The sequence below is a fragment of the Phyllostomus hastatus genome, unplaced genomic scaffold, assembly GCF_019186645.2.
Source record: "Phyllostomus hastatus isolate PE091 unplaced genomic scaffold, TTU_PhHast_1.1 phas_scaffold_129, whole genome shotgun sequence".
NCBI classification, from domain to species: domain Eukaryota; kingdom Metazoa; phylum Chordata; class Mammalia; order Chiroptera; family Phyllostomidae; genus Phyllostomus; species Phyllostomus hastatus.
Genome location: NW_025334009.1, coordinates 871,154 through 895,265, shown reverse-complemented (window position 1 = coordinate 895,265; position 24,112 = coordinate 871,154). Strand labels below are relative to the sequence as shown.

The 24,112-nt window shown below is 64.3% G+C and overlaps 1 protein-coding gene across 8 annotated transcripts in view; it reads right to left on the bottom strand.

Moving 5' to 3' along the window:
• Window positions 1-14,195: 14,195 nt before the first annotated feature.
• CHL1 (cell adhesion molecule L1 like) overlaps window positions 14,196-24,112 on the bottom strand; it is a 98,662-nt gene continuing 88,745 nt past the window's right edge. For 7 of the 8 annotated variants that reach the window (XM_045856866.1, XM_045856865.1, XM_045856872.1 and 4 more), the window contains 8 exons: window positions 23,711-23,826; window positions 23,161-23,365; window positions 22,853-22,975; window positions 22,068-22,247; window positions 20,183-20,347; window positions 19,428-19,559; window positions 18,777-18,849; window positions 14,196-17,567 (listed from right to left, as the gene is read on the bottom strand). In XM_045856866.1, the coding sequence (XP_045712822.1) occupies window positions 17,351-17,567; window positions 18,777-18,849; window positions 19,428-19,559; window positions 20,183-20,347; window positions 22,068-22,247; window positions 22,853-22,975; window positions 23,161-23,365; window positions 23,711-23,826 (1,211 nt within the window). In that variant the 3' untranslated portion in view covers window positions 14,196-17,350. The remainder of the gene's footprint in view (window positions 17,568-18,776; window positions 18,850-19,427; window positions 19,560-20,182; window positions 20,348-22,067; window positions 22,248-22,852; window positions 22,976-23,160; window positions 23,366-23,710; window positions 23,827-24,112) is intronic. The other variant, XM_045856873.1, reaches the window with a different exon arrangement.

Sequence of the window (24,112 nt, the reverse complement as noted above, 5' to 3'; positions counted from 1 at the left end):
CTCTGCACCCAGGTCCCTCTGTGTGAACGATAGAGGGCAGAGGGCAGAGGGCAGAGGGCAGAGGGAATGGTCCTGAAATTACCTCTGCGGTCGCGTCCCAGAAGTCACGGCAGCTTCCAGGGTGGCTGCTGTCTTCCCTCTCCCTTCAGGCACTTGCTCCAGGGGCCGGGTCATGGGGGATCCCGCAGAGAGGCCACCCAGTGGGGGTCTGAAGCCCTGACAGCAGCCCTGGGAGGGGTGGACCCCCAGCCTGGGCGAAACACCGATGACCCGGCCCACGACCGCATGGTGGCCGCCTTGTTAGGGATGCAGGGCCAGGGCCACCGGGCGGAGCTGCCCCACTGCTGACCCCCAGCAGCTGTGCGGGACAGTGGGCGTTTATGACGTGAGGCCACCAGGTTTCGGGGTGACGCTGTAGCAGTGACAGCACGCTCACCCACGACATAAGCGTTGGCATCATGTGGTGGAGGAGGAGGGGCCGGGAGGGAAACAAACATGTCGGGCGGGAAGGCGTCCAGTTCTTGTCGGAGCCTCGGTCCGCACGGCGGTCCCAGACGGAACTCTTCCCCGCGAGGTGGCCTGGAGGAAGGGCCTGGAGTCCAGGGCACAGGCTGTGCCCACACATGGGACCCACCCCTGTCGCCGTCCTTTCGCCGAGACCGGCATCCGTGAGCTCTGTCCCGGGAAGCGGCGTGTGTCCTGAGAAACACGGAGACTCGGAACGGCCACCGTGGGGCCAGCCCGGGTCGGGGCCCGGCCAGAACCTGCCGGAAGGGGATCTGCCTCCTTCCGACTGATCCGACTGACCCGACTGATCCGGCCCCTCGGTCCTTCTAGGCGCTCCCTCCGGTGAGTTTCACGTGTGTTTCTCATGCGTGGAAGGGGAACCATGCCATCCGCGCAGTCAGACCACGCGGGAATCCCCTGAGCTGACGCTTGGAAAGGGCCAGTCTGTACAGGCTGGCGCGTAGTGGGTGCTCAGTTACCGCCATTTCTCCGTCTCCACCACGTCTCGTCTCTGTGAGTCTGGCAGAACGGAAGGTTGGTTGCGGACGAGAGTGAAAGCCCACCAAGGAAGTCAGCACCCCGGGCAGGGCGTGGACACCCCGGGGTGCCCTTAGGGGACCCCGTTGGGACCCGAGGGTGCGCCCCCCGGGCCCAGCTGTTGCAGCCCAGCCCCGAGACCGAGGCGTTTGCAGGTGGGGCCATGGGAAGGAGCCGGTCACCAGGGCGGGGCCCTGCGGAGAAGGGGCCAGAGGGCTCCCAGCGGCTGCTCTCCCACAGCCACAGCAGCGGGATGACCGCCTGCCTCCGGACGGGGTCCCCCCTGAGCCCCACCGGCTGGTGCCCTCACCTCAGACCCCCAGACACCCGGCCTCCAGGGCCGTGAGAGACAGCCCGGTTGCTTCTGAGCCGCAGAGTCCGCGGCACAGCCAAACCCCGGCTGCCGGCCGCCTCCCATCTCGAACCGTTCAGCCCCCGACGGGCTGCTCACGGGAAACCACCTCGGGTGTCACACAAACCTCGGTCTCGGCCCGACAGCCCTATCGGGCCGGTACCGGTGTGGTCCGTCACCCCTGATTCAGTGTGCAAACGAGCCGCTTCTCGCACAGCCCCCCCAGAATGCGTGAGGTCTATGAAAGGCCGAGGCGCCCTGTGAGGTGTGAGGGCCGCCCGGGCGGACCAGGAACGCTCCTCGGAAGGTCCCGAGCCGTTTCCCCGATCCCAGAAACGGACCGCGTGGGTAAACGACGGGGGGCGCGGGGGCGGGCGGTGACAGGACACGCGGAGCCACACACAGAGGAGCAGGGGCCGGGGCACTGCCACCTCTGCTGCGCAGTAACTGTCACGCGGGTTCCCTGCCCGGGCGTGCAGACACCTCCTCCCCAGCGATGGCCGACCGCCGGACTCGCGCCGCTGGAACCTGCGGGGAAACGGTTCCCGTCGTTCACCGCAGAGCGGACGGCCCTAATTAAAGAGTTCCGCATCGAGGTGCTGTGGACTCCGGGAGACTGGGGACCGGACAGGGTGACACCCTCCGAGGGAGACGTCTGGCTGTCACGGCTCCGGTTCCCCGGTCGGCAGCTCGTGTCCCGCGGAGACAAGCAGAGAAGCCCCGCCTGGCGCCCCCGCTCGGTGCTTGGGGGTGTGAGGGGGAGCCGTGAGCACCCGCACCTGTGCAGGTGTTCTCCGGGAGAGAGGGCGGGGGGCCGCTGGGGGGGGCGGCGGGACGTGGCCCATCTGTCACGGTCCCCCCCGACCCTTCCCCCTTGTCTCTTCTTGACTTGGGAGTCCACTCCCAGGAGCAAGCGTGTCACGGGGGAGCTGGGGTCACCTCTCCAGCCCAGTGGGTAATGAGGGCATTGGTCAGGCCGTTACCTGGATCTACAGGGAGGTCAAGGCAAAGTCAGAGGCGGCAGCACAGAGACACTTCCCCAGGGTACGGATCACTCCATTCGGACATCAGCGGGGACAGGGGGGACCCGCAGCCGCCAACACCCACGAGCTCGAGCTAGGGGGAGATTCTGCCCGGGGAGCTGGGTGGACCTGGGCCTCTGCCCCTCGGGAATGGATGGACTCAGTGTCGGGGTGTTTGGTGAGTCCCTGGGCTTGGGGTCGCCGTGCACATCGGCAGACACCACGGCAGATGCCAACTTCTGTGGGGAGGGAGTGTGGCCCAGACGCACCCCTCCCCGCTGGGCTGTACGAACCTGGAGCTGGAGCTCTGCACAGCCGGGTCCCTGTTTACTGGGTGCTCAGGTAGCCCCACCCAGAGGGGCCCCCGGGGGGGGGGGAGGCTGCAGGGGGACAGGGACTCACTCCCTCTGGGGGCCCCTGTTCTACATGCTCCTACACCCACAGAACCAGACCCATGGGTGCCCCTTGGAAACACCCAGCCCTGCAGAACCTGCAGAATGAGGTGGCGAATGAACCACTGGGGTCGTCAGTCCCTATCTGGGATGGTCTGCCTTGCAGCTGGAATCCCCAGCTGCAGCAGACACCCTGGAGGGGAGAGGGCAGGTGCGGGTCACCAAAGCGGAGAAGCAGAGCAGGTGCGTGCTGCTCGTGGCTGCCCGGAGAGGAACCGGGAGAATCGACACCGGCTCCCTCTGTCTCCCTCCAGACCAGCTGCAGCTGACTCCCTCCGGGGCTGCGCCCAGTGGGAGGCTGGGGTGGCGTGAGGGTGCCTGCTGGTGCAACCCTCTCCGGCGAGCCCCAAGACGCACGGAGCAGCCGAAGAAGGGGCATCACCTGGAGGGCGAAAGGGAAAAAGAAAAAAGAAAAAGCAAGATATCCAGCCCAATCCCGTGTGGGGCCCTGTGACGCACACGCAAGGCCCGCGGCCTAGACACGGAGCACGTGTGGAGATGCCATTCAAATTTCTGCGGCAGATTGTCCCGTCCGTGCGGAGTGACATTCGTGGACCCGGGGACCCGGCTGTCTCCCAGCCGCACTGACAGATGGGGGCGGAGCGTGACTGCGGATGAGCAGACCGCAGCGTCTCGGCCTTCGGTCCTCCCGGGGAGCTAGGAAGACGCCGTCCGTGGAGGGGGCTGCGGGCGAGCTGGGACCCGCCCGGCGGCAGAGGCCTGCGGGCGGAGGGGGCAGGGAGGCGACAGTCTCCTGAAATCGGGTTCCGAGAGCCAAGGCTCTGGGTCTGAGGGTCTTTGAACCCCCCGGGTTGGGCCCCAGCAGGACCACGGTGTCCAGAGCGGAGTCAGGGGTCAAACGGGGCGGTCCCAGGCTGACCCAGGCTGACCCAGGCGGAGGGATGGAGGCTGACCCGCCTCTGTGGGCGGGGCTTCCAGCCCACGTGCTCAGAGCAGTCAGCCCCGCTGAGCGCCAGGACCCTCGGCACCCAGAGCTCTCCCCGGGGTTACCTGGGAGAACCCTGAACATTTCTTCCGGAGCCGTAATCCAGGCCTCTGGGAGTCAGCACGCCCCTGAAATGAATCATTCACGCCCGACGCTGCGAGACGGGCCAGGGTCCTGCCAAGCCCTGAGGAAGGCAGCTATGGAGTGGGGTCGGTGTGTGGGGGTCACGGGCAGACTTGCGCAGAGGATGAGCTCCGGCTGGAGAGAACCCCCCAGGCCCCCGCACTGGGCCCGCGACGCAGAGCACCGTCCACAGGACAGCCTGCATCTCGTCGTCCCGGTTCTGACGGCCCGAGGAGCCGCCCCTGGGAAGTTTCGAGAAATGCACGCTGGTCGGCGGCGCTGTCTGTGCCAAACGCTCGGAAAGAGACTGACTGTGTGCCTCATGTGCAGAGAAACACAGGAACGTGCTACGCAGGGAGCCCCAGCTCCGGGGCTCGACCCCCGGCCCCCTGCCACCTGCTGACCCCCTGGCCCTGTCACTGGCTGCGTGCAGGTGGACACGCCCGCCAGGGTGGGGAACCATCTGGGTGACGGTTCTGCTTGCAAGGGAGCAAACCGGAAGTAGTTACTTGGGTGGGGGCGGGGGGTGCTTCTAGCAGGGCGGACTTTTCTCCAGAGCAGCCACATGGGGGCCCGCCCACGGCTGGGCACTGTGTGTGAAGAAGAGCGTTTTTTACCCCATAAATCCACGGTCATGGGCTCCTTGGAGAACCTTCCAAGCTTGCTTCCGTGCTCCTCGAGGTGCGGGTTTAGTTTGAGTGCTGACCCCGGGAGCCAGGTCAGCGACTGTGATTCGTGAAGAAGCACAAGGACCCTCACTCCAGGCGTGATCCGCTGCTGAGAGCGTTGCCTGGGGCGCCCGAGGCTCGTGGCGTCTGGAGAGTGTCACCACGGCGCCCGCGTTGGGCACGCCGGCTGTCCCCGTGTGGGGGCGGCAGGGCCTCCAGACCTGCCAGAGCGTTCTCCGTCCGTGCTCGCAACGGGAACCAAGTGGCGGCGGCCTCAGCCAGAGCGCAGCGTCCCCGTCGTGACCTGGAGGAAGGCTCAGCAACCGCACCCGTAAGTGACAAGTGGCACCTTCAGGGCACGGGGTCGAGCCCCAAGAAAACGAGAAGTTGGTGGACTTGAACGTGTTTTCGAGGGCGGACCCTCCAAGTGCCGTCTGCCGAGTGGGCTTGCTGGCCTCGCCGGCCTTTCCACAAACGCACCGTTGAGGAGTGACAGGGGCCGCGGTCGCTCAGGAGGGGCCGTGCTGCGTGCTGGGGCAGGGACATTTAAGTGTCTCATAAATAAAACAGAAGTTCGCGTGCTAATTGGGGGCGGCGAACACAGAGCACGCTGGAAGAGAACACGCTTTCCCCCCCGCGCCTGCCGCAGGAGGCGGGAGGTGTGAACACGCTGGCGTCGGCGGCGCCTGGGGAACGGCAGAGCGTTTTCTTGGTGTGAAACCAAAGCGCTGCTTTCCTGGCTCGGCGTGTCCGAGGAGCCTCGTGTGGGTTTGGAGGCGAGGAGGGGGCGGAAGGGAACAGACACTCCTGAGAAGCGGGTTTTTTCGTGGTGCGGCTGCATCGCCCGCCCTGAATACTCATGGGCGCGTCTCAGAAGTTTGTGCCGAGTTTCTTTAGAGCTCACACACATCTCGCCGCTTTGCCAAACGGTGGGCCATCAGCTACAAGTCACAGAGAGAACCCTCCCTTCTGTGTCTTCGCCAGAGGGAGGTCCATTTTTCACGCAAAGGGACGTCCTGAGTGGGCGTCTGAGGGCCGGTGGACCCCACGGCCCACGGCCCCTTCTCTGTGAGGGTCCCCACGCCCACCCCACACCCTCCATCCAGCAGTTCCCAGAGCTTGAGCATCTCCTTGTCACAAACACATCCAAATCGGGAAGCAGTACATTTCTGCCGGCGTCCGTCCAGTGGAACTCCCGGATGGCGCCATGACCTCTGCTGCCCAGGCTCTGGCCAACAAAGCGTATCCCACGGCGGGCTCGTGCCAATCGGCCTCACGGGCGGGCATGGGGGGAGGCGGGTGGGAAGGCGGGCAGCGATCTCCGGAAAGAGGAGGCATCGCTCCTGAGTGACCGTCAGCAGCGCCCACGGCAGACACCCGCCTGCAGCAGCTGTGGTGGCTGCCAGTTAGAATCCGCTACACGACCGGCTTCTCCGAAGCTGGGTGCCTTCACACAACACCGCCTCCCGAGCTCCCGAGGGTCCGAGTGCGGCCCCTGCTGGCTCAGGGGGGCCCTTTCCCTCCCGGTCTCCCCTACTCTCTCTCAGCCTTCTGTGCAGTGAGCAGCCAGGTCAGCCGGGCAGTTGGTCCAGGGAGGTCGTGGTCCAGGGGACATCCTTAGCGTTGACAGCCTTGCTGCATCCCACACACTGCTGCCCCTCCAGCGGGCCCCCCGGATGTGTCTCCGGGAGGTGGAGCAGTTTCCAGAGCCGCAAAGGCCGTCCCCCAGGGGCAGGTGCTGGTTCAAGGCCCCGTCTGCACAGTGCTCGCAAATGTCCCTGTGTCCAAGGAGAGTTGCAAGGCCGGCTCCCGTGGCAGAGACCAGAAACACCCCCCACGTCCCCGTAAGCAGAAGCACGTGGCTCCTCGCCGCGGTGTGGGGGGCAGGTGGGGCAGGACAGCGGCCCCTCCCACTGTGTGCCAGGAAGATGTGGTCCCACTGTGCACCGGGAAGACATGGTGGGGTGGCTGGGCTGGGCTGCTTCCAAATTTCTCACAGTATATAAAGTATAGTCTATAAGACATTTTTTTAATTTTTTATTTATTTTTAGAGAGGGGGAGGGACAAAGAGAAAGAGAAACATTGATGTGTGGTTGCCACCTGTGCGCCCCCTACTGCGGACCTGGCCCGCAACCCAGGCCTGTGCCCTGACTGGGAATCGAACCCATGACCCTGTGGTTTGCAGGCCGGCACTCAGTCCCCTGAGCCACACCAGCCGGGGTGCACACAAGACTTTTTACAGACCATATGCTTTCCTAAGTGTCTCCCACACCGAACTCTCGTGGAACCTGCATGTGCCCTGCAGAGCACGCTGCGTGAGGGAGACCGCATGGGGTCTCACGTCGGAGAGACGCACGTCTGACTCTGTCTCTTCCCTTTCACTGGGAAACACACTCAACCTGGGCAAAGGCACGAGCCCTCTGCGAGCCGGTTTTCTCACCTGTGGGAAGGGCGTGGTTGCGTCTGCGTGGGTCCCCTGAGAAGCACTCGGAGACGGGTGAGCGAGCAGGACCTAAGGGGGGGACGTGTGTGAGGGTGAGGACACAGAGAGCAGGCGGGACCTCGGGCCGCAGTGGAGGCCCCGCCCCTGTGGGAGGGGCAGGCAGGGCCGCGGGGACCGGGCCTCCAGCCACAGCACCGTGCTGCAGCAGTCCGAGGGCCCAGGGAGAACTCCGACACTGCAAGAGCCCGTGGCGCGGGGCTGCAGAGGGCGGGGCTGGCCCCGGGCCGTGGCCCCAGGCTGTGGCCCCAGGCCGTCTCCCCGGCCCTGGGACAGCGCGGTCTGCATGACGCGGGGACGGACCCACAGAGGGGCCGATCACTGGAAGCTGCCTGTCAGCCACGTCCGGGAGGCTGGTTCTCCGGCAGGACCGGCCAAGAGGAGCACAGGCTACGGAGGACCAGGGCCACGCTCGCGGGCCGCGGGAGGAGGGGAGATGACACGGAAGGGCTGCCACGGCACCCTCCACGTAGCAGATACGGCATGGTGGTGTCTGTATGTCCAGGGCTGGAAGCGTCAGCAGCCTCCAGGCCCCGTCCTCCCACCCCCTGGTCAAACCAAGGCCACATGCAAAGTGCATGTTGAATAAAACATGAGTGAACCTTCGCCAGCTGCTGTAGGTGGCCATCACACTGATGGTCAAGCTCAACCTCTGGTCTCAAAACAGTTCTCCCAGCCAGGGCACATGCCTGGGTTGCAGGCCACGGCCCCCAGCAACCGCACATGGATGTTTCTCTCTCTCTCCCTCCCTTCCCTCTCTAAAAATAAATAAACTCTTTTAAATAAATAAATAAAATATTTAGAAAAACAAACTCCGCAGCAGAGCCCTGGGCACAGCGAGAGCTCAGCCCACAGAACTGCCGACTCCAGACTCTGTTCTGAGAAAGGCTGAGGGCCACCGCCGTTTCCCGAGGGGTGAGGACCCCGGAGGGCCTGCAAAGTGGCAGTAGCTGCTGGAGGTGCTTTGCTTCTGGAGCAGGAGGGTGTGAGGCTGCTCGTGAGGCTCAGAACTTGATGGCTTCCACCCAAGAACGTTTTCCACTCTGGCCGGCGAGGCTCAGGGGTTAGAGCCGCGTCTGAAGACCCAAAGTTCACGGCTGGGGCCCCGATCGGGGTGTGGAGGAGGACAGCCAGTCAATGCCCCCCCCACCCCGTCTTCCTCTCTGTCTTCCTCTCGCTCTAAAATCAATGAAAAAAAATGTCCTCAGGTGAGGGGGAAAAAAACAATGTTTCCTATACATTGTGGCACAGATAGTAGTTTTAAGCCATTTTATTAAAATCCATAACTTAAATTCTTAGGTATGTTAGATGTCAAAAAACATGAAACACTGATATTCCTGTGTGGTGAGTTTTTGCCCATAAATCAGGAGGGAAAACTGCAATTGCTTTTTGTTCTGAGGGTCAGCTGCTCCTTCTATGGAAAGGGTATTTGGAGAACTAACGGGAAATTCGTTCTGCCGTCCCTGAGCGCCATTAGCCGATTGCAAATCTGTGCTCCGTGGGAGGTCGGTCGTGCCGGGGCGCCTCCCCAGAGCGCCGGAGGCGGCAGCACCGGGGAACCGTTAGAAGTCCGCCTTCCGGGCCTGAGCCCAGCTCTGCAGAACCCGGGCCACTGGGTGGAGCCCGGCACGCCTGCCCCATCTGACCACCAGGGGGCGCTCCTGCCTGCCCACCTGTGTGGTCCCGTGGCCAACGAGGTGCACGGATTTATCTTTCACGCGCTGAAGTCCACGTTCAACTGGATTTTGAAATGAATCGTCTACCTGCCCTGGAGGTCAACGCAGGCTTCCCCTAGTGACCTTTCTTGACAAAGAGTTTATTTCACTCCTTCCCCTTCACCAGGGAATGCTCAGTTAACAGGTTTATACAAGGGTTTCATCACAGCCGTGAGGTGACGTCAGCCCTTGGCCTGTGGCTGCGGTTCTTGTCCATCCGCACTCTCCTCCACCTCGCAACAGCCCGTGGTGTCGGTGCTACTGCGGTGTTTAGGGGCGCTGGCACCCCCAGGGTCAGTTCTGTGTTCAAGAAAGATCTAAGAAATGTCTGTTTGTTAGCAATAGACTAAAATGTAAATAATTCAAAAATCAGCCCTGGGTGATGTGGCTCGGTGGATGGAGTGCCGGCTCGGGAACCAAACGGCCGCTGGTTCGATTCCCAGTCAGGGCATACACCTGGTTGCAGGCCAGGTCCCCAGTAGGGGGCGCATGAGAGGCAACCACACACTTTGACGTTTCTCTCCCTCTCTTTCTCCCTCCCTTCCCCTCTCTCTAAAAATAAATAAACAAAATCTTTTGAAAAAAGAAATTACTTCATCTGTTTCTATCGGAAAGAAAATGATTAAACCAAGAAAGTAATTATTTTCACGCCCTAAGTATCACGACAGATAACTTTGTCACTGATGTCCAGATCTGAAAAACACTCTCCCTTCAGTGTTAGAAAAGCCCGTATGATCCACAAAGCTTGAGTTCATGGACGTCAGGAGTGATTACAGCGAGGCCCCAGTGTGAAGCAAGAGTTTGAGTAACTAACACGCCGAAATCGTTGAAACTTGGTGCCTTGACCACAGAGTGCTGTGGGTCCCCACAGCTGTTACCACTTTGAAACACTCCCACCTAGTGGTTCAGTCTTTTAATTACACCTTTTATTAAACCGGTTACAATTAGAAGATGCTGCCACTGTTTAACTTCCTCAGAGAGACACGTTTTGGTGATTTTAAATTCATTTTAAGACACAGTTAATTATGATGCTCTGCATAGGGACTGTGTTACAATGTGAGCACTTCTCCCAAGGAATTACCAGCATACACTACACACTTTTTAATCATTCTAATCATTCTAACAAATATTGAATTATGTGTAAAATACATAATTAAATATGCTATCTTTAAAATGCACATTGTATTACAGGTAATGTCTTTGTATGCAACTGCCTGAAGCTGACCCCCGTACCAAAAATTTGTATTGATCCTAATATGGAACTTCTGCATTAACCACTGAGTTGTTTTACAAAACGTGAAAAACCGTTTCCCAACAGCAGAAGAGAGGGCTTGGAATCAGCCTTGACCGTTTTTTTCTTCTGTGATGAGCTTGCTGTGCAGTGTTTTTCAGATGGCTGTACGTTTTTTCTTTTTTTAAGATTTTATTTACTAGAAAGAGGGGAAGGGAAGGAGAGAGGGACAGAAACATCAGTGTGTGGTTGCCTCTCATGCGCCCCCTACTGGGCACCTGGCCCGCAACCCAGGCATGTGTCCTGACTGGGAATCGAACCAGCAACCCTTTGGTTCACAAGCCAGCACTCAATCCACCGAGCCACACCAGCCAGGGCTCTGTTTTGCGTTTTACACTGCGGTATAACTAACATCTAACATTACATTAGCTTCCGAGGTACAAACAAGGACTCGGTGTTTTATATACTGTGAAACGAGGACCAACCACATTAAATGCAGCACGTTGTAAACATGAATTTTGTAAAACGCGCACGCCTGAGGCCCGCTGGTTTGGATGAGTGGTGTGTTCTCCCTCGGTGTTACTTGTTACATTGTTTCCCACGTGGTGGCCCCGCCCCAGTCCTGTGCACACCTGACCTTGGCTTTGGGTCTATGCCCTGCCTGGCCCCTCCGGGTGTCGGGCTGTGGGCCGGGCAGACAGCCTTGCTGTCCTCCCGGAACCACGCGAGACTGTAAGTTAACAGGGGACTGGTCGCCGTGGCGAAGAACAAGGGTCAGTACTGCCGCCACACTAGCGCGGACCATCGGTCCCCTCCTCTCGGCAGCAGAGAGAACTTTACCCGGTTTACACAGGGTTTGGGGGGAGGGCAGCCGGGGCAGGAAGAAGGGCGATCGATCGCCAGTGTCCTGGGGCAGGGCTGCGGCCCCCTGGGCGCGGGGGAGGGGGCGGTCAGGAAGGTGGGAGGGGCTGGCTCCCGCAGGGTCCTGGGCGTGGGAGTCTGGGACAGTGGCCGCAGGCATTGTGAAACCTGAGTACAACTAGGGTGGACTTGATGGAGTTCCCGGGCCTGTGGTCGACGGAGAGGGGCCGGAAGACCCGCCACGGGAGAGGGGGCGGCAGCTGCCTTGGGCTTGGGGGCGGGGGCGGGGCAGCGGCACCGCTGGAGAGGCAGGAGTGGGTCTGAGAGCCAGCTCGGGGCCGGGGCCGACAGGGCCCGAGGCAGAGCAACGAGGAGCAGTCCCTGCTGCGTCCCCGATGCCGGGCCGCTCTCGAGGACAGAGGACACAGCGGACAGGCGCTCGGGGGCAGACGGAGGCTCCCTTCCGCCCGAGGAGGGAGCGGCCGGCACTCACAGGCACGCGCGCCCGGAGCCCGCGCCCCTTCCGCGATGTGACACTGGGCACGCGGGCGTCAGAGGGGGGCGCCGTGCGAGGTGACCGGGGTTTGCGGTGAGCAGGAAGGTGCGTCCTGCCCTTGGGGACCCTCTGGGCCCCCTGGGGAGGGACGGCGGTGATCTCACAGCCACAAGGAGGGCAGAACCGGGGCGGTGGCCCAGCCGGGAGCTGGGCACCGTCCCATGGACCGAAGGGTCTCGAAGGGTCTCGAAGGGTCTCGAAGGGTGTTGGGTTCGATTCCCAGTCAGGGCACATTCCCAGGTTGCAGGTTCAGTCCCCGGTCAGGGCATGCACAAGCAGATAACTGATCTCCCTCTCTGGCTCCCCCCTGTGTCCTCCTCTCTCTCTGAAAGCCATGGGGAAACGTCCTTGGGTGAGGATTCAAAACAGTAACAGTAACACCCGCAGCAGCGACGGGCGACGACAGGAGAGGCCGGTCCTCCATCCGACGCACCAGGACGCGGCCCCGGGCTCGGTCTGCACGTCTTCCCGGGGAAGTGCCCGCACACTGCCCCAGAGCGCTCAAGCAGACCAGGGGCTCTGTGCGGGAGCGACGAGAGGTTTAGGGACCTCGGGACAGGAAGGAAACCGACAAGCACTTGTGGCCGATTAAAGACGGCGCCCTGGCCTGGTTCCTGCACAGCAGGGCCCGCAGCCATCAGTGCGCCGGCCGAGGGTTTACCAGCGAGTGCGGGCCTGACACACGCGTGTGCGAGGCAGGGGACCGAGGGGGCTGCAGAAGGTGCTCCGCTGAACTGGCCGCTGCACCTGTCGGTGATGCTCCGACCCAGGGACCGTCCTGTGCAGGAGGCAGGGCAGGGGGGGGGACAGGGGAGCACAGAGAAGGCTGGATCTGTGCGCCGGGCCCCTCCTCCCACGGGTGCGTGTCCACTCCCTCGGGTGCTCTCCCCTCCATGCTTCCTGGGGGGTGTGGACGGCCCTGGGAGGGCCTGTCAGCCACAGAGAGGCGCCCCATGAACTCTACACCCGTGTCCACCTGCAAGCGGTTGTGGTCGCGGCAGAGCTGCCCACCAGGGCCGTTGTTGGCGCAGCCCGGAGGAGGCCCAGGGTGGCAGGAGGGGCCCCAGAGGCACCGGGGACAGCGCGGGACAGGGAGGGGGACGGGAAGGGTGAACAGCAAGTGCGGGTGCTGGGCAGGGTCCGGCCGTGCGGGACACCGAGGGCCGGAAGATTTCTGGCGTGCGGAGAGAGCGGGGGAACGGCACGCCGGGGGGTCCGAGAGGGGAGAGCTCAGCCAGACCTGCACCCCGACTGTCGCCCGCCCCGTGCGGGGGGGGGGCACCAATCCGCAGCACAGCCCGAGGACCGGGGCCGGCGGGCACGGCACCACCGCGGTTGCAGGCAGAGCAGTGCGCAGATCCAGGAGACGCTCGGGCAGCCACAGCAGCAGCCGCCGGCAATGGGCCGAGCCCGGGGGGAAGGAGGCGGCGTCCAGGCAGCAGCCAGCACCCAGGGGGGCACTGCCCCTGGGCGGGAAGAACCACCGGCCTGGAGGGGCCTTCAGACGTCCGGGGGGAGAGGCCGAGCGGGAGGTCACCCGCAGAAGCCCCGGCCTGAGGAGAGCCCTGGGCCGACAGCCCCCTGGGGTCACGTGTCTGCACGAGAGGACGACACCCTCGGGTGGACCGGCACGTGAGGGAGACCCCAGAGTCACCACGAGGCCCGGACTGAGTCTGCAGGGCGCCCCAGAGGCCAGCAGGGTCGGACGCTGCGTCTCCCCCCGTCGGAGAGCTCCAGCGCACCCCGCTCACCGGTGCACTCCCACCCCTGCCTTTTCGGGGGGGGCACCACCGCCACTTAGCTGCTGACTCGGACCACAGCGGCTGCCCCCCCGGCCGATGCCGCGACCACACATCTGAGCCCCGAGACGTGTGCAGACAGGGTCGGCCTGAGCCTCACGCGCGCCCTCCCTGGGCACTCCCAAGAAGGTGGAGGTGGGGTCTCGGGGACACCCGTGGGGACCTCGGCCCCGGGCACGGGGTTGGGCAGCCAGCTCCAGCTCCGGTCTCCGGGGCAGGCTGCCTGCACTCACACACCAAGTGCGCGGCCGCCCTGGCCTCGGCCTCGGCCTCGGCCTCGGTCTACGGACAGAAGGTTGTGTTCAACGCGGTAGCGCGTGGGAAACACTCCTAACGTCCCAGTTGTCAACAGACTGTCCGTCTGCTGCGCCGGACTGGGTGCCTGTCGCCCATCGGTCTTTTGGGGGAGCACGGTTATTGGGCATTTCCTTGAAAAGCAGGTTTTCTGCATTGTTTTAAAAACAGCCAGATGGATACACACTCCCCTTAATTTTACCTTAATCTGAAGTATAGAATTTATTGGCAAGTTACATTTTGTAGACTTTTTTTAAAGATTTTATTTATGTATTTTTAGAGAGGGAAGGGAGGGAGAAAGAGAGAGAAACATCCATGTGCAGTTGCTGGGGGCCGTGTCCCACAACCCAGGCCTGTGCCCTGGCTGGGAATCGAACCTGTGACACTTTGGTTCACAGCCCGCGCTCCATCCACTGAACTATGCCGGCCAGGGCTCACACTGGTTTAAAACTGTCCCTTGGAAACACAGCCCTTGAAATAAAAATACCTCATCTATACCTCATTGGTCCTTTACCAATCTGTGCCTCACCCACCGATCGATATTCCGGCATCAGGGGCGAGGGAAGATGCGGTCGGTAAGTGAATTCTGATCCTTCTCCCCGGGACGGAAAGGAACACAAACGCCGTGTGGGTCCGGGAAGTCAAACCTTTATTCGGAAAGTCGGATCTCATGAATAATGAAAATATCCTGAAGCCTTACGCATCCGTCGGGAAAACACAGCGCCACCCACAGCACAAACACGTCAATGACAAAGTCCCACTGGGAACACAGACCCGGCCCCCAGGGAGCGGTGGGTCGGGCACGCTGGCCCCCCCCCGCCCCGCGAGGGCGCCCTCCAGCCCCCGAGACAGGGCGGAGCGAGCTGGCTCCAGCCACTGGGCTCACTCCGGGCCGCGGGGAGGGCGGGTGTGCCGGCCGAGCTGAGACCCTGGCCCCGCGGGATCCGCCCGGAACGGTGTCCATGGCCCACGTACCCTCGTGGGAACATAATCCGGGGAGGGCCTCCACTGGCAACTTCGCTCTCCATGCTCAGAAAACAACACACCGACGTTTCTCACCATCGGTCTCTCTTTAGCTCAAATCTCCCTTGCGTATAAAATAGGGCAAGATATTATTTTGGGGACTTGCGGCACAACGGCACTGTGCTTTTACACCGGCTATAAACACGGGCACACCTGGAATAGCGGATGCCGTCACACGGATAGAGTAAACCCCTCGAGCGCACGCCCTCTTACAAACACGCATGCAAAGTCCGTGACGAGCGCGTCCGTGTGGCAGAGACCCTGCTTGGCCGTCTCCTCGTCGGGCAGTGCTGGCGGCAGGTGCCCAGCGCGCTGCCCGCGGAACAGGAGGGTTGCGTGCTTCCTGGAGGTTTGTTTCTCTACAAAAATATATTTCTGTGCTCACAGGGGACCGCGGTGGTATGTGGGGGTGACTTTCTGACGCAGCGTGGGGGTGCCGGCGTGTGGATGAAGGTACAAGGCATCTCAGCTTTTACATCATTTTCAATGTTTCTCCATAAAAAACACCCTGTGACGAAGAGAAGGGGACTGAGCACGTCGCTGGCACGGCGTCGCTGAGACCACTCGCAGCGAAGGGGTCGGGCCACCTGCCGGAGGTCTGACGCCCGGGGTCGGCGCTGGAACCGGGAGAGGACCCGGATCCCCCACCTGGGGCGGCCCTCGGCTACACCCAACCGGCGGCGTCTGCACAGCGCTGATGACAGACCAGGGGAAGGGGCCGGCCCTCCTGCACCGGAGCTCTGGGGAGAGGCCGCACAGGCTGGGACGGCTAAGAGGGGCCCCCAAGGGCACAAGGGAGGACGGGACGCAGCGGTGCTCCCCACGTCCGGGAGTTTGGGGTGCTTGGACCACATGGGCGGGCAGGGGCCCCCTCACCACCCAGACGGAGGAGGGGGCCCTGGGGGTGGGACCAGGGAGCGTGTGGTCACTTGTGTTCGACGGGCAGTGAACCTGCTGCCAGGGCTCTTCCCGAGGCTGTTTCCAACGTGCACGGTCCCCTCCGGGCCCCTTTTGAGGGACGACGAAGAACAGGAGCGAAAACCCCTGCACAGCCGCCCCCCGCCAGGCGCAGCCATGGCCTCCTCAGCGGCCGAGCACTGGAAACTGCTCGCGGGGAGCCGGCCCACGATGCTGCTGCCCCCGGAAAAGCCGCTCCTCCGCCATCAGGCGGGCACGGAGTTCGGGGCGGCAGAAGGTCTGAACCGACAGCCAGTCCACGCGGTCCCTGCGCGGATAACCATTGCACACGCCCCGACGCTGGCCCACAGGAGGCCGAGTGGGCACAGAGGCCCAAGTCCAGGACTCAAGGGGCGGTGCCCCCGACCGCAGTCCAAGAAAGGAAGTGACATCTGTGGACGGGTTTCGCGTAAACACTCGGAGTTTCGTGGCGGGGCGAAGACCTGTTTCCACAGACGGAGAGGTCGACGCTGAGTTTCACCGACGCGCATGCAGGGTCCTCCACGCTATTTCTAAAGGGGCTTCCACGCACAGTTCCGGAGCGACCGGCAGCCCGCGTGCCGGGAGCGGCGCCCCCTGGGTGCACACAGATGCTGCCGGAGGAGAAGGGGGGGACAGGCCCCCCCGAGAGGGGGGGAAACATGAGGGGGGCGAACATATACGCACAGGAACCTCTACTGTAAACAGTGTTCTCTGGGGGGCCGGGCGGGAGCACACTCAGCCACACAACTTGTTTTAGAGGCTATGGAAACATCCGGAAACAATCCCCCCCCCCGCCCCGTACTCATGTGGCCTCTGACTCGGAGACGGTCGGAAGAAGCGATGTAGCAACAGAAGGCGAGCGTTTCGGACAAAGTCTCCCGTCTGGGGCCTCGTGTGTCCGGGGGTGGCTCCGGAGAGGAGTCGAGTGGCGACTTCCTGCTGACCCTCCTGGACAGACGGACAGATGGACAGGCCGGCCTGCTCTCCAGCCCCTCTGGCCTCAGCGTGAAGCCGCCTCCACTCTACACCGTGTGGGCAGGGACACCGTGTGCACGACGCACTCACGAAGCAGATGCATGGACACCCACACGGACAGGAAAGGAGGCGGCCGTCCTGTGGACGCGGAGCCGCGTGGACCCACTCAGGGCCCCCGGGGGCCGGAAGACCTCGGCCTGCGCTGTGTCCGGCGGCCCCGGCGGCCGCCCCCTCCGCAGCTGGGTTTAGTCCGAGAGCGGAACAAACCGGACGGGCACCGACGCCCCCACGGACGGGGAAAGCGATTCACGACGAAAGCAAAGCAGCCAGACGTCCGTTCGAGCGTGGGCGCCCTGGGGGGCAGACGGGTAGAGCTCCATGACCAGGAGCCGAGAGTCTGCCGAAGACCTGTCCTAAAACTTAAATAATAGGTTTTGTACACAGTCCACACGGGGTTCTGGCAAGACATTCACGTGCCTCTTTACACTTAGATAACCTGTCTCTCCACGCCCTTGTCAGAGTCCCTCGGCAGCTCTGAGAGGCCCCGGGCGGTGGCCCCGGCCCTGTGGACGCGGGGAGCACCCCCCAAGGGCCTCTGGATGCGGGGGTGCTGGGTCCGCACTCAGGGCCGTGTCCTCTGCACCTTCCCACCCGGAGAGGGGCAGACAAGGGGCCCCGGGCCTGCGGTGCTGGGTGCTTCCCTCCTCACGGCAACGCTGCTCTTCCCCGGGTGTCTGCAGGGCGCTGCCGTCCCCGGGCTCCTGGCCGTGCATGTCCGTCCCAGCACACACGCGCCCCGCCCCGCCCCGCCCCGCCCCGCAGTGGGTGGGCGCGGGAGGCCGCGGGACGGTCACGCCCGCAGCGGGAAGGTGGCCGCGGAGCTGGCGTTGCTCTCCGCGGAGCCCCTCTCCTTGGAGCCCGCGTAGGCGCCGATGAAGGACCCGTCCTCGCTGAACAGGCGCTGGTCCCCGTCCCCGTACTGCACCAGGCTGTCCGCGCTCTCCGTGGCCTGCGTGTCCCGGTGCAGGGACCGGGGGCTGCCTCGGAGCGGCTTCTCGTCACTGTCGCTGGAAGACAAGAGACGTGGGCAGCGGAAGGTCCCCGGAGCTGCTCGCGGCGGCAGCAGCGGGGTGCCGCGCGTCTCCGAGCGTGCAGGGCGTTCAGCCAACCCCGGAGACGGAGGAACCAGCCCCGAGGGACGCTTCCACACCCACATGCCTCGAAAGTCACGACCGATCCGCGTCCCTCCGAGTGACCCAGACCTGTGTCCCGTCCTCCCAGCACCCCTGCCGTCCCCACAACAGGGAGCCTCTGGGCTCCCCCTCGGCCTTCCCGACCCTCGGGGCCCGGGTTGCCAGCCCCTCCCCAGACCACTCTCCTGTTCCGGTTCCTCAACCAGACTCTGCCCCTCATAACCAGAGAGGTTCCTTAAATACAGTCTACAACCTCCCGTTTGTTGGATAAAAGGGGTGGCTGCTGTTTCAGGCCATAAGCACCGCAGGCGCCCCGTGCTGACGGTCCGGGCTCTGCTCCTGGGAGAAGCCACTCGGAGCGGGTGAGGCGCCTGGGACCCGGTGTGGCCTCGTCCCACCGTGCAGTGGCAGTGAGACCACCCACCGTGCAGTGGCAGTGAGACCACATGAAACACCGCTACAGAACCGGAAAGGGGGGGAGTTTGGAAAAACGTAACAAGCACGCAACCAGCACTGGGTGACAGGTGGCACGTGGTGGCCCCTCAGGCCGCAGCGTGGACGCCTGGCTGAGGGCTCTGCCCCCTCCCGTCACATGGGACTCGCCGTCACCAGGAAGCACGTGCAGAGGTGACCTGTGCCCCTGCCAGCCGGCCGGTGCCCAGGCCGGGTCCCCTGCAGTACCGTCTGTGCCCTCCCCCTGGCCAGTCACTGCAGTGACCACCGTCGCCAGAGCCAGGTGAGCTGGACACACAGCCAGCAGGAGTGTGACATGAGCCATCCTGCCGGGGACGGTCACTGGCCCCAGAACGGGGCGCTGGGTCACAGCGACACAAACCCGGGCGGCGGCTCTGGCGGGGGCTGGGCGGTGGTGGGTGGCCAGGAGCCACTCCCAGGGCTGGGACGCAGCCCCCAGGACAGCGGTCTCCTGGGGGGACCTTCCCGGGCGGCACTCGGGGTCAGGGACGAGCATGACGAAGGCGCTGACCGATCTGAGGGCTTGGGGGTTGGGGGGCCGGGGCGGCGACCTCACCCCGTGACGGCCCCGGGCTGTGACCCCTTGCCAGCGGGCGGCCTCGCGTGTACCTGTAGTCGCCGAAGGTCTCGTCCTTCCCCGACTGCACCTCCGGGTCCGGGTGCAGGTCTTCCTTCTCCTTCACTGCAGGGAGGGGAGAGGAGTCACGCACTCGACCTACGGACACGCCGGCCGTGCCGCGGGGCCCTCCCTGGGGGCGGCGGGCCTCGCCCTCCCTGGCGCGAGGAGCCGGGGTCCCTGCCGGCCGAGCTACCGCCCGCCAGTCACCCCTCACAGGAAAGGAGGGTTTCCCGGGGGGGGGGCTCCCCCTCTCCGGGATCCCCGTTCCCGCACGTCGCGGACCCCCACTAAACTAAACGTGCGGAGCGTTTACGCAGTGCCCTGCGCCTGCAGGGCGCACCGCAGAGCCAGGGTCCCCCAGCCGCCCCAAAGTGTGGGGTGCAGACCACCATCCCCTCCAAGGGCATCGTGGGAAGAGGCTGCCTTAGAACTCGGGGAGGGCCGCGCCGCACAGCGACGGGCCGAGCCCCCAAAGGCTCGCCCCGGAAAACCTGTGCACAACGGACGGCTCAGTCTCCGCGGGGAGGCGGCGGGCTGTGCCACTGCCCGTGCTTTCCGTGCAGTTTCACCAAAACGTGGGCGTTGAGCTCATCTGCTCGCTGGGTACGCACGGTGGGCTGCCGGCAGAGCGCGGGCGCTACCTGAGTACTTCCCGCCCCGGTTCCTCTTCACGAAGCAGACGGTCAGCAGCACGAGCGTGAGGGCGGCCACGGCGCACATCAGCCCGATGAACCAGCCCTGCGTGGCGATGTCCGCGTACAGGCCCGCGTGCTCTGCCGCACAGAGAAGGCACACACCACCCTGAGCGCTCGCGAACCCGGCCTCGGGGACGCCTAATCGTCATCTCTAAACACGCAATCGGGCGTCAGCATTGGGCCCTCCTGCGAGGGACCCCGGAGCGGGGGGGGGGGGGGGCCCGAGGACAGGGAGGGGAGCCCCGACCAACGCTCGTCGGGGACCGAGGAAGGGCCTCTCCGGTCACGTCTGAGTCTGAGAACGGAAACCAGAGAGGACAGGGCAGGCGGTCAAGTTCAACACACACAACAGAAGCGCAAGCGGAAGCCGCCGGGGTTACAGGAGGCCGCCGTGGCCGCTCTGGGCGTGCTGGTGCGCGCGGTGGTTTTCCTGCTTAGCGTTTGTTACTGGCGGGCGTTAGTGCGCAGGAGGCAGTTCTAGGCGGCGACGGCGACAGAAGCAGTGGAGGAGGGAGGGCCGGGGCCGGGTGTTTTCTTGGGATTTTTGGAAACGCCGTGCCGAAGCAGACCGAGGCCGCTTTTCTCTGGCTAACGCACTGCCTGTCGTTGCCTGTGACGCGGGGAGGGGGGACAAGCGCGCCCTGTGCTCTCGGGACACCGGGGGACCGGCTAGGGCTGCCCCACGCGACCCCACTCCTCACCTCTCCCTCTGGCCTCAACCACATCTTCGAAAATGCTATTGTTATCCACCCAGGTCTTAGTCAGCAGGCGCACCACGGGCTCGGCTCCGGGCGCAGGGGGGGCCTCTAGCGGGGGGCCCTGCTGAGTGACATTGACTCCTGCTGAGGTCGGCCCGGTCCCTTTGCCTGAGGAACGCACACAGCGAGAGCGCAGAGGTCGTGAGCAGGGCCGCGACCTGCTCACGACCCGTACCATGACCGGGGCCGCGGGTGGCCCTGTGTCCTCAGACAGTCCCTGAGTGGGCAGGAGATCAATCACGTCAGCGTGTCAGGTTTTCCTTCTTAACTCACTGACACTGGGCAAGGGCGGTGAACGGGACTCACTCACGCCCCCCAGGGGACGTGCAGGCGGGTGGATCGGCCTGCAGGTCGGCCCGGCCACGTGGGGGGCGGGGTGCAGGGCCCGGCGCGGATGTCAGAGCCCTGGGCACTGTCATCCTGTGTCACTCGGATAAACCTATGGAGGACTGAGCAAGGCCACCGAGGGCCCGCCAAACCCCGGGCCACTCTTTCGGCCCTCCCCCAACCCCGTGCACAGTGGTGTGGGTCAGGGCACGGTCACGTGTCCAGTGCAGGGCATTCGCAGGCCCCTGGGCTGCCCCGAGGGCAGGCTGGCAGGTGCAGGGGAAGGACCCCGCGGAGGTCGGGGAGAATTCTGGGAAGTGGCCCTCTCCAAAACACGCAAGCATGCCGACGTGTTCCAGGAAAAGGTCATAGTTGCCGATAAAAATGGGAGTCAAAGGAAATTAAGAGAGACTCTTAGTGGATGATGTTGCAACAAAACACCTAAAATACTTTCTTAGATACATCACTAGGAATGAACTCAATGGAGTGAATGGAAACCAGGACACGCTGATCTACACGGAAGGCAGAGCTACCCCACGTGTGGGGAGCAGCAGGGGCTACAGAGCTGTTTTCAGTGGGGAGCCGTGTCGCGTGCTACATGCTAGGCTGGAACCCAGGGGCAGGGTCTCTGGTCCCGGAAGGGCCCCGTGGCTGATGGAAGCCGCACAGGGGCCGGTTACGTTAGCATTAGCCGAGCAGAGCCATGGAGACCCAGCGCCGCTGGGAGGGAAGGCGGCGAGGGCTGCCTCGGGTGGCAGAAACGTTAGCGGGGACAGTAAGTGGCGCGAGCTGTTGGAAACCAGAGCGAAGCGTTTCATTCAAACCAGCAGACAGAAGAGCACCCGAGTCACTCCCGCCGCCGTCTCCCCCTTCGGCCGTGCGGCCCGAGGGCCCGAGCGTGACGACCAGGAGATGACCAGAGGAAAGGCTTGCAGCCCCTCTCCGAGGAGAGGCCCCTCTCCCTCTCCCCACCTCCCACTTCCCCACCGCAAGCGCCCTCCGGCCGGTCAGCCGGGGGCTCCCACGAGGCCCCCCCACATCCCCCCGCCCTCCGATGAGTCTCCCTCTCTCGCTCTCCTCTCTCGTCTCTCTTCCCGCGTGCCCCTGACACTAAGGAGCGCCCAGCAGATACACCCCAGTGTGCCTGCTGGAGACAAGTCCTGGGGAGGATCGTGGTTCTGAGTCGGAGAAAAACTCGGAGACTAAACTGGACAGACTGCGTGGATGAAGGCGGACTTGTTGGCCATTTTCACGCCGGATGCTCGGGGCCAGCCGCTGGGCGGGGAAACGAGCCGACATGGGGGCCGGGTGGCGGGCCGGCCCCCACCTCAGGGAGGTGAACCGCAGCTGCTGGCCGTGCCTGCGGAGGCCAGCCTAGACGGCCGTGCCGTGCAAACCCACCACTTCGCACACGGGGGAAACTAACTCTGCGTCCAGCGGCCGGACAGACTGAGGTCGCGTCACCCCCAACGTGCACCCCGCCCGCGCCCCGGGGACTCACCGCCGGCCCCCAGCGTGGCGGTCTCCTCCGTGACGGCCTTGCCGCAGCCCCGGGCCGTGCAGGCCCGCAGGTAGAGCTTGTACTTGGTGCTGGAGTTCAGGCCCGACAGGCGCCAGCGGGGCGGGGCGGCAGCGGTGAGGTTGACGGCGTGCAGCTCCCCGATCTCCTCGGTGTCGTTGACTGAGGGACAGAGCACAGCGCCCGCCCGGCTCAGTCCCGGGCACTCAGGCTACCCACCTGCCCACGTCAGTGCCCATGATCTGCCGGCCTGGCGCCCCCGCAGCTGTGGGCTCTGGCTGACTGCACGAGGCCGAATCACGGCCGTGCGTGGGGAGACCCAGCCCCGCAGGAAGGGGCCACTGGCCTGGATCTGCACCGGCCACTGGCTCAGGGTCTCAGCAAGTGACCAGTGAACACGGTCTCTGGCGCCCCCTGCAGGGCTGCTTTCACTAAAGCAGAGGGGGCAGACCTTCCGGAAAAGCCCTGGACTGTGAATCTATCGACCCTGGGGGCCACACGGCCTCTACTGTAACTGCTGCCCTCGGACTCTGTAGTGAGCCACGGCTGTGGACAGACAGATGTACGTGGGCACGGCTGTGTGCCCAGAAAACTGTCCATGAAACAGGCAGGGGGCTGCTCCCCCTCCGGCCAGGGGCGCGGAGCCCAGACCACAGGAAGGCGGGCCCGCGGACAGCCGTGCGCCGCCCCCCGAGGCCCCCACAGAGCAAGCCCTCGCCCAGCACTCCGGACGTGCCCACGGGCCCCCCACCCCGGCCCCCACGCACTGGTCTGGTACTGCAGCAGGAAGCCGACCAGGTGGCCGCTCAGCTTCTCGGGCAGCCCCCAGGCCACCGTGGCCGCGTCTCTGTCGACCTTGACGACCTTCAGGAACGCCGGCTGCTCGGGAACTGGAAGACACAAGGCCGAGGGCAGGCGCTCCCCACTGGGGCCGTTTCCATGGCGAACACCCGAAGCCCCCGCGGCTGTGGCTCTCTGTGGGGGCCCAGACGCCGACTCACGGTGACCACACGGCCGCCCGGGCCCTCCCCGCAGCCGGCCCTGCTCCGCACGGGGCGGGGGGGGGGGCCCTCACCTCCCTCCGGCGTCTGGAAGGTGTAGGGCTCGCTCTCGGGCCCGGCGCCCTTGGAGTTGTAGGCCAGGACGGTGAGGCGGAACTCGCTGAAGGCGTCCAGCGCGGGCAGCATGCCGGAGCCCCTCGGGCCGGGGAGCCGCAGCGAGCGCGCCTCCCTGGGGAGTGGCCGGCCGTCCAGCAGGCTCCTGGTCTTCCACCAGGTGATCTGCAAGGAAGGCGGGGCGGTTACCGCGCCGGCCACGGTGCCAGGGGCTCCTCCCGGCTGCCTCCGGAAGCAGTCCTTTCCTAGGTGTTCAGGCTTCTAAAGCTTCCCTTAAAGATACGATCGTTGATTTTAGAGAAGGAAGAAGGGACAGGGGAGAGACACGGCTGTGAAAGAGAAACACTGACTGGTCACCCCCATGCACGCCCTGACCAGGGATCGAACCCGCAACCTTTCGGTCTACGGGACCAGGCGCCAACCCCCTGACCACCCCCTGCCCCGCCGCCAGGGCCCGGGAGCGTGCTCGTGACACCGCCGCAGGGGGAGGGAGGGGAGCCGGGCGCAGACCTGGTACCCCCTCAGCTGCCCGTGCACTCTGTCCTTGGGCACGGAGGACCAGGTGACTCGGACCAGCGTGCTGTTCACGACCTCCACCCCCTGGACCTCCGGGGCCGCGTCGGGATCTGCGGGGCAGGAGAGGGCAGCGGTCAGCTCCCGGGCACCACTGGCCCGGCCCTCTTCGGGGGCTGGCTGGTCACGTGGCCTCGGAGAGGCACCGCTGTGGAGCCGGGTCCCCCGAGGGGCGCCCCGGCCCACGGGGGTTTCTCGGAGAAGGGGCCCCTCCGCCCTGAGGACTGAACCTCCACGGCGGGCCCGGCGACTCTCTGGGGGCTGCCGGCTTTGGCGGCGCGTGAACTTAACCGGCGCCGTCACCGAAATCGGGAACGCTAGTGAACTAACGAGGGGACC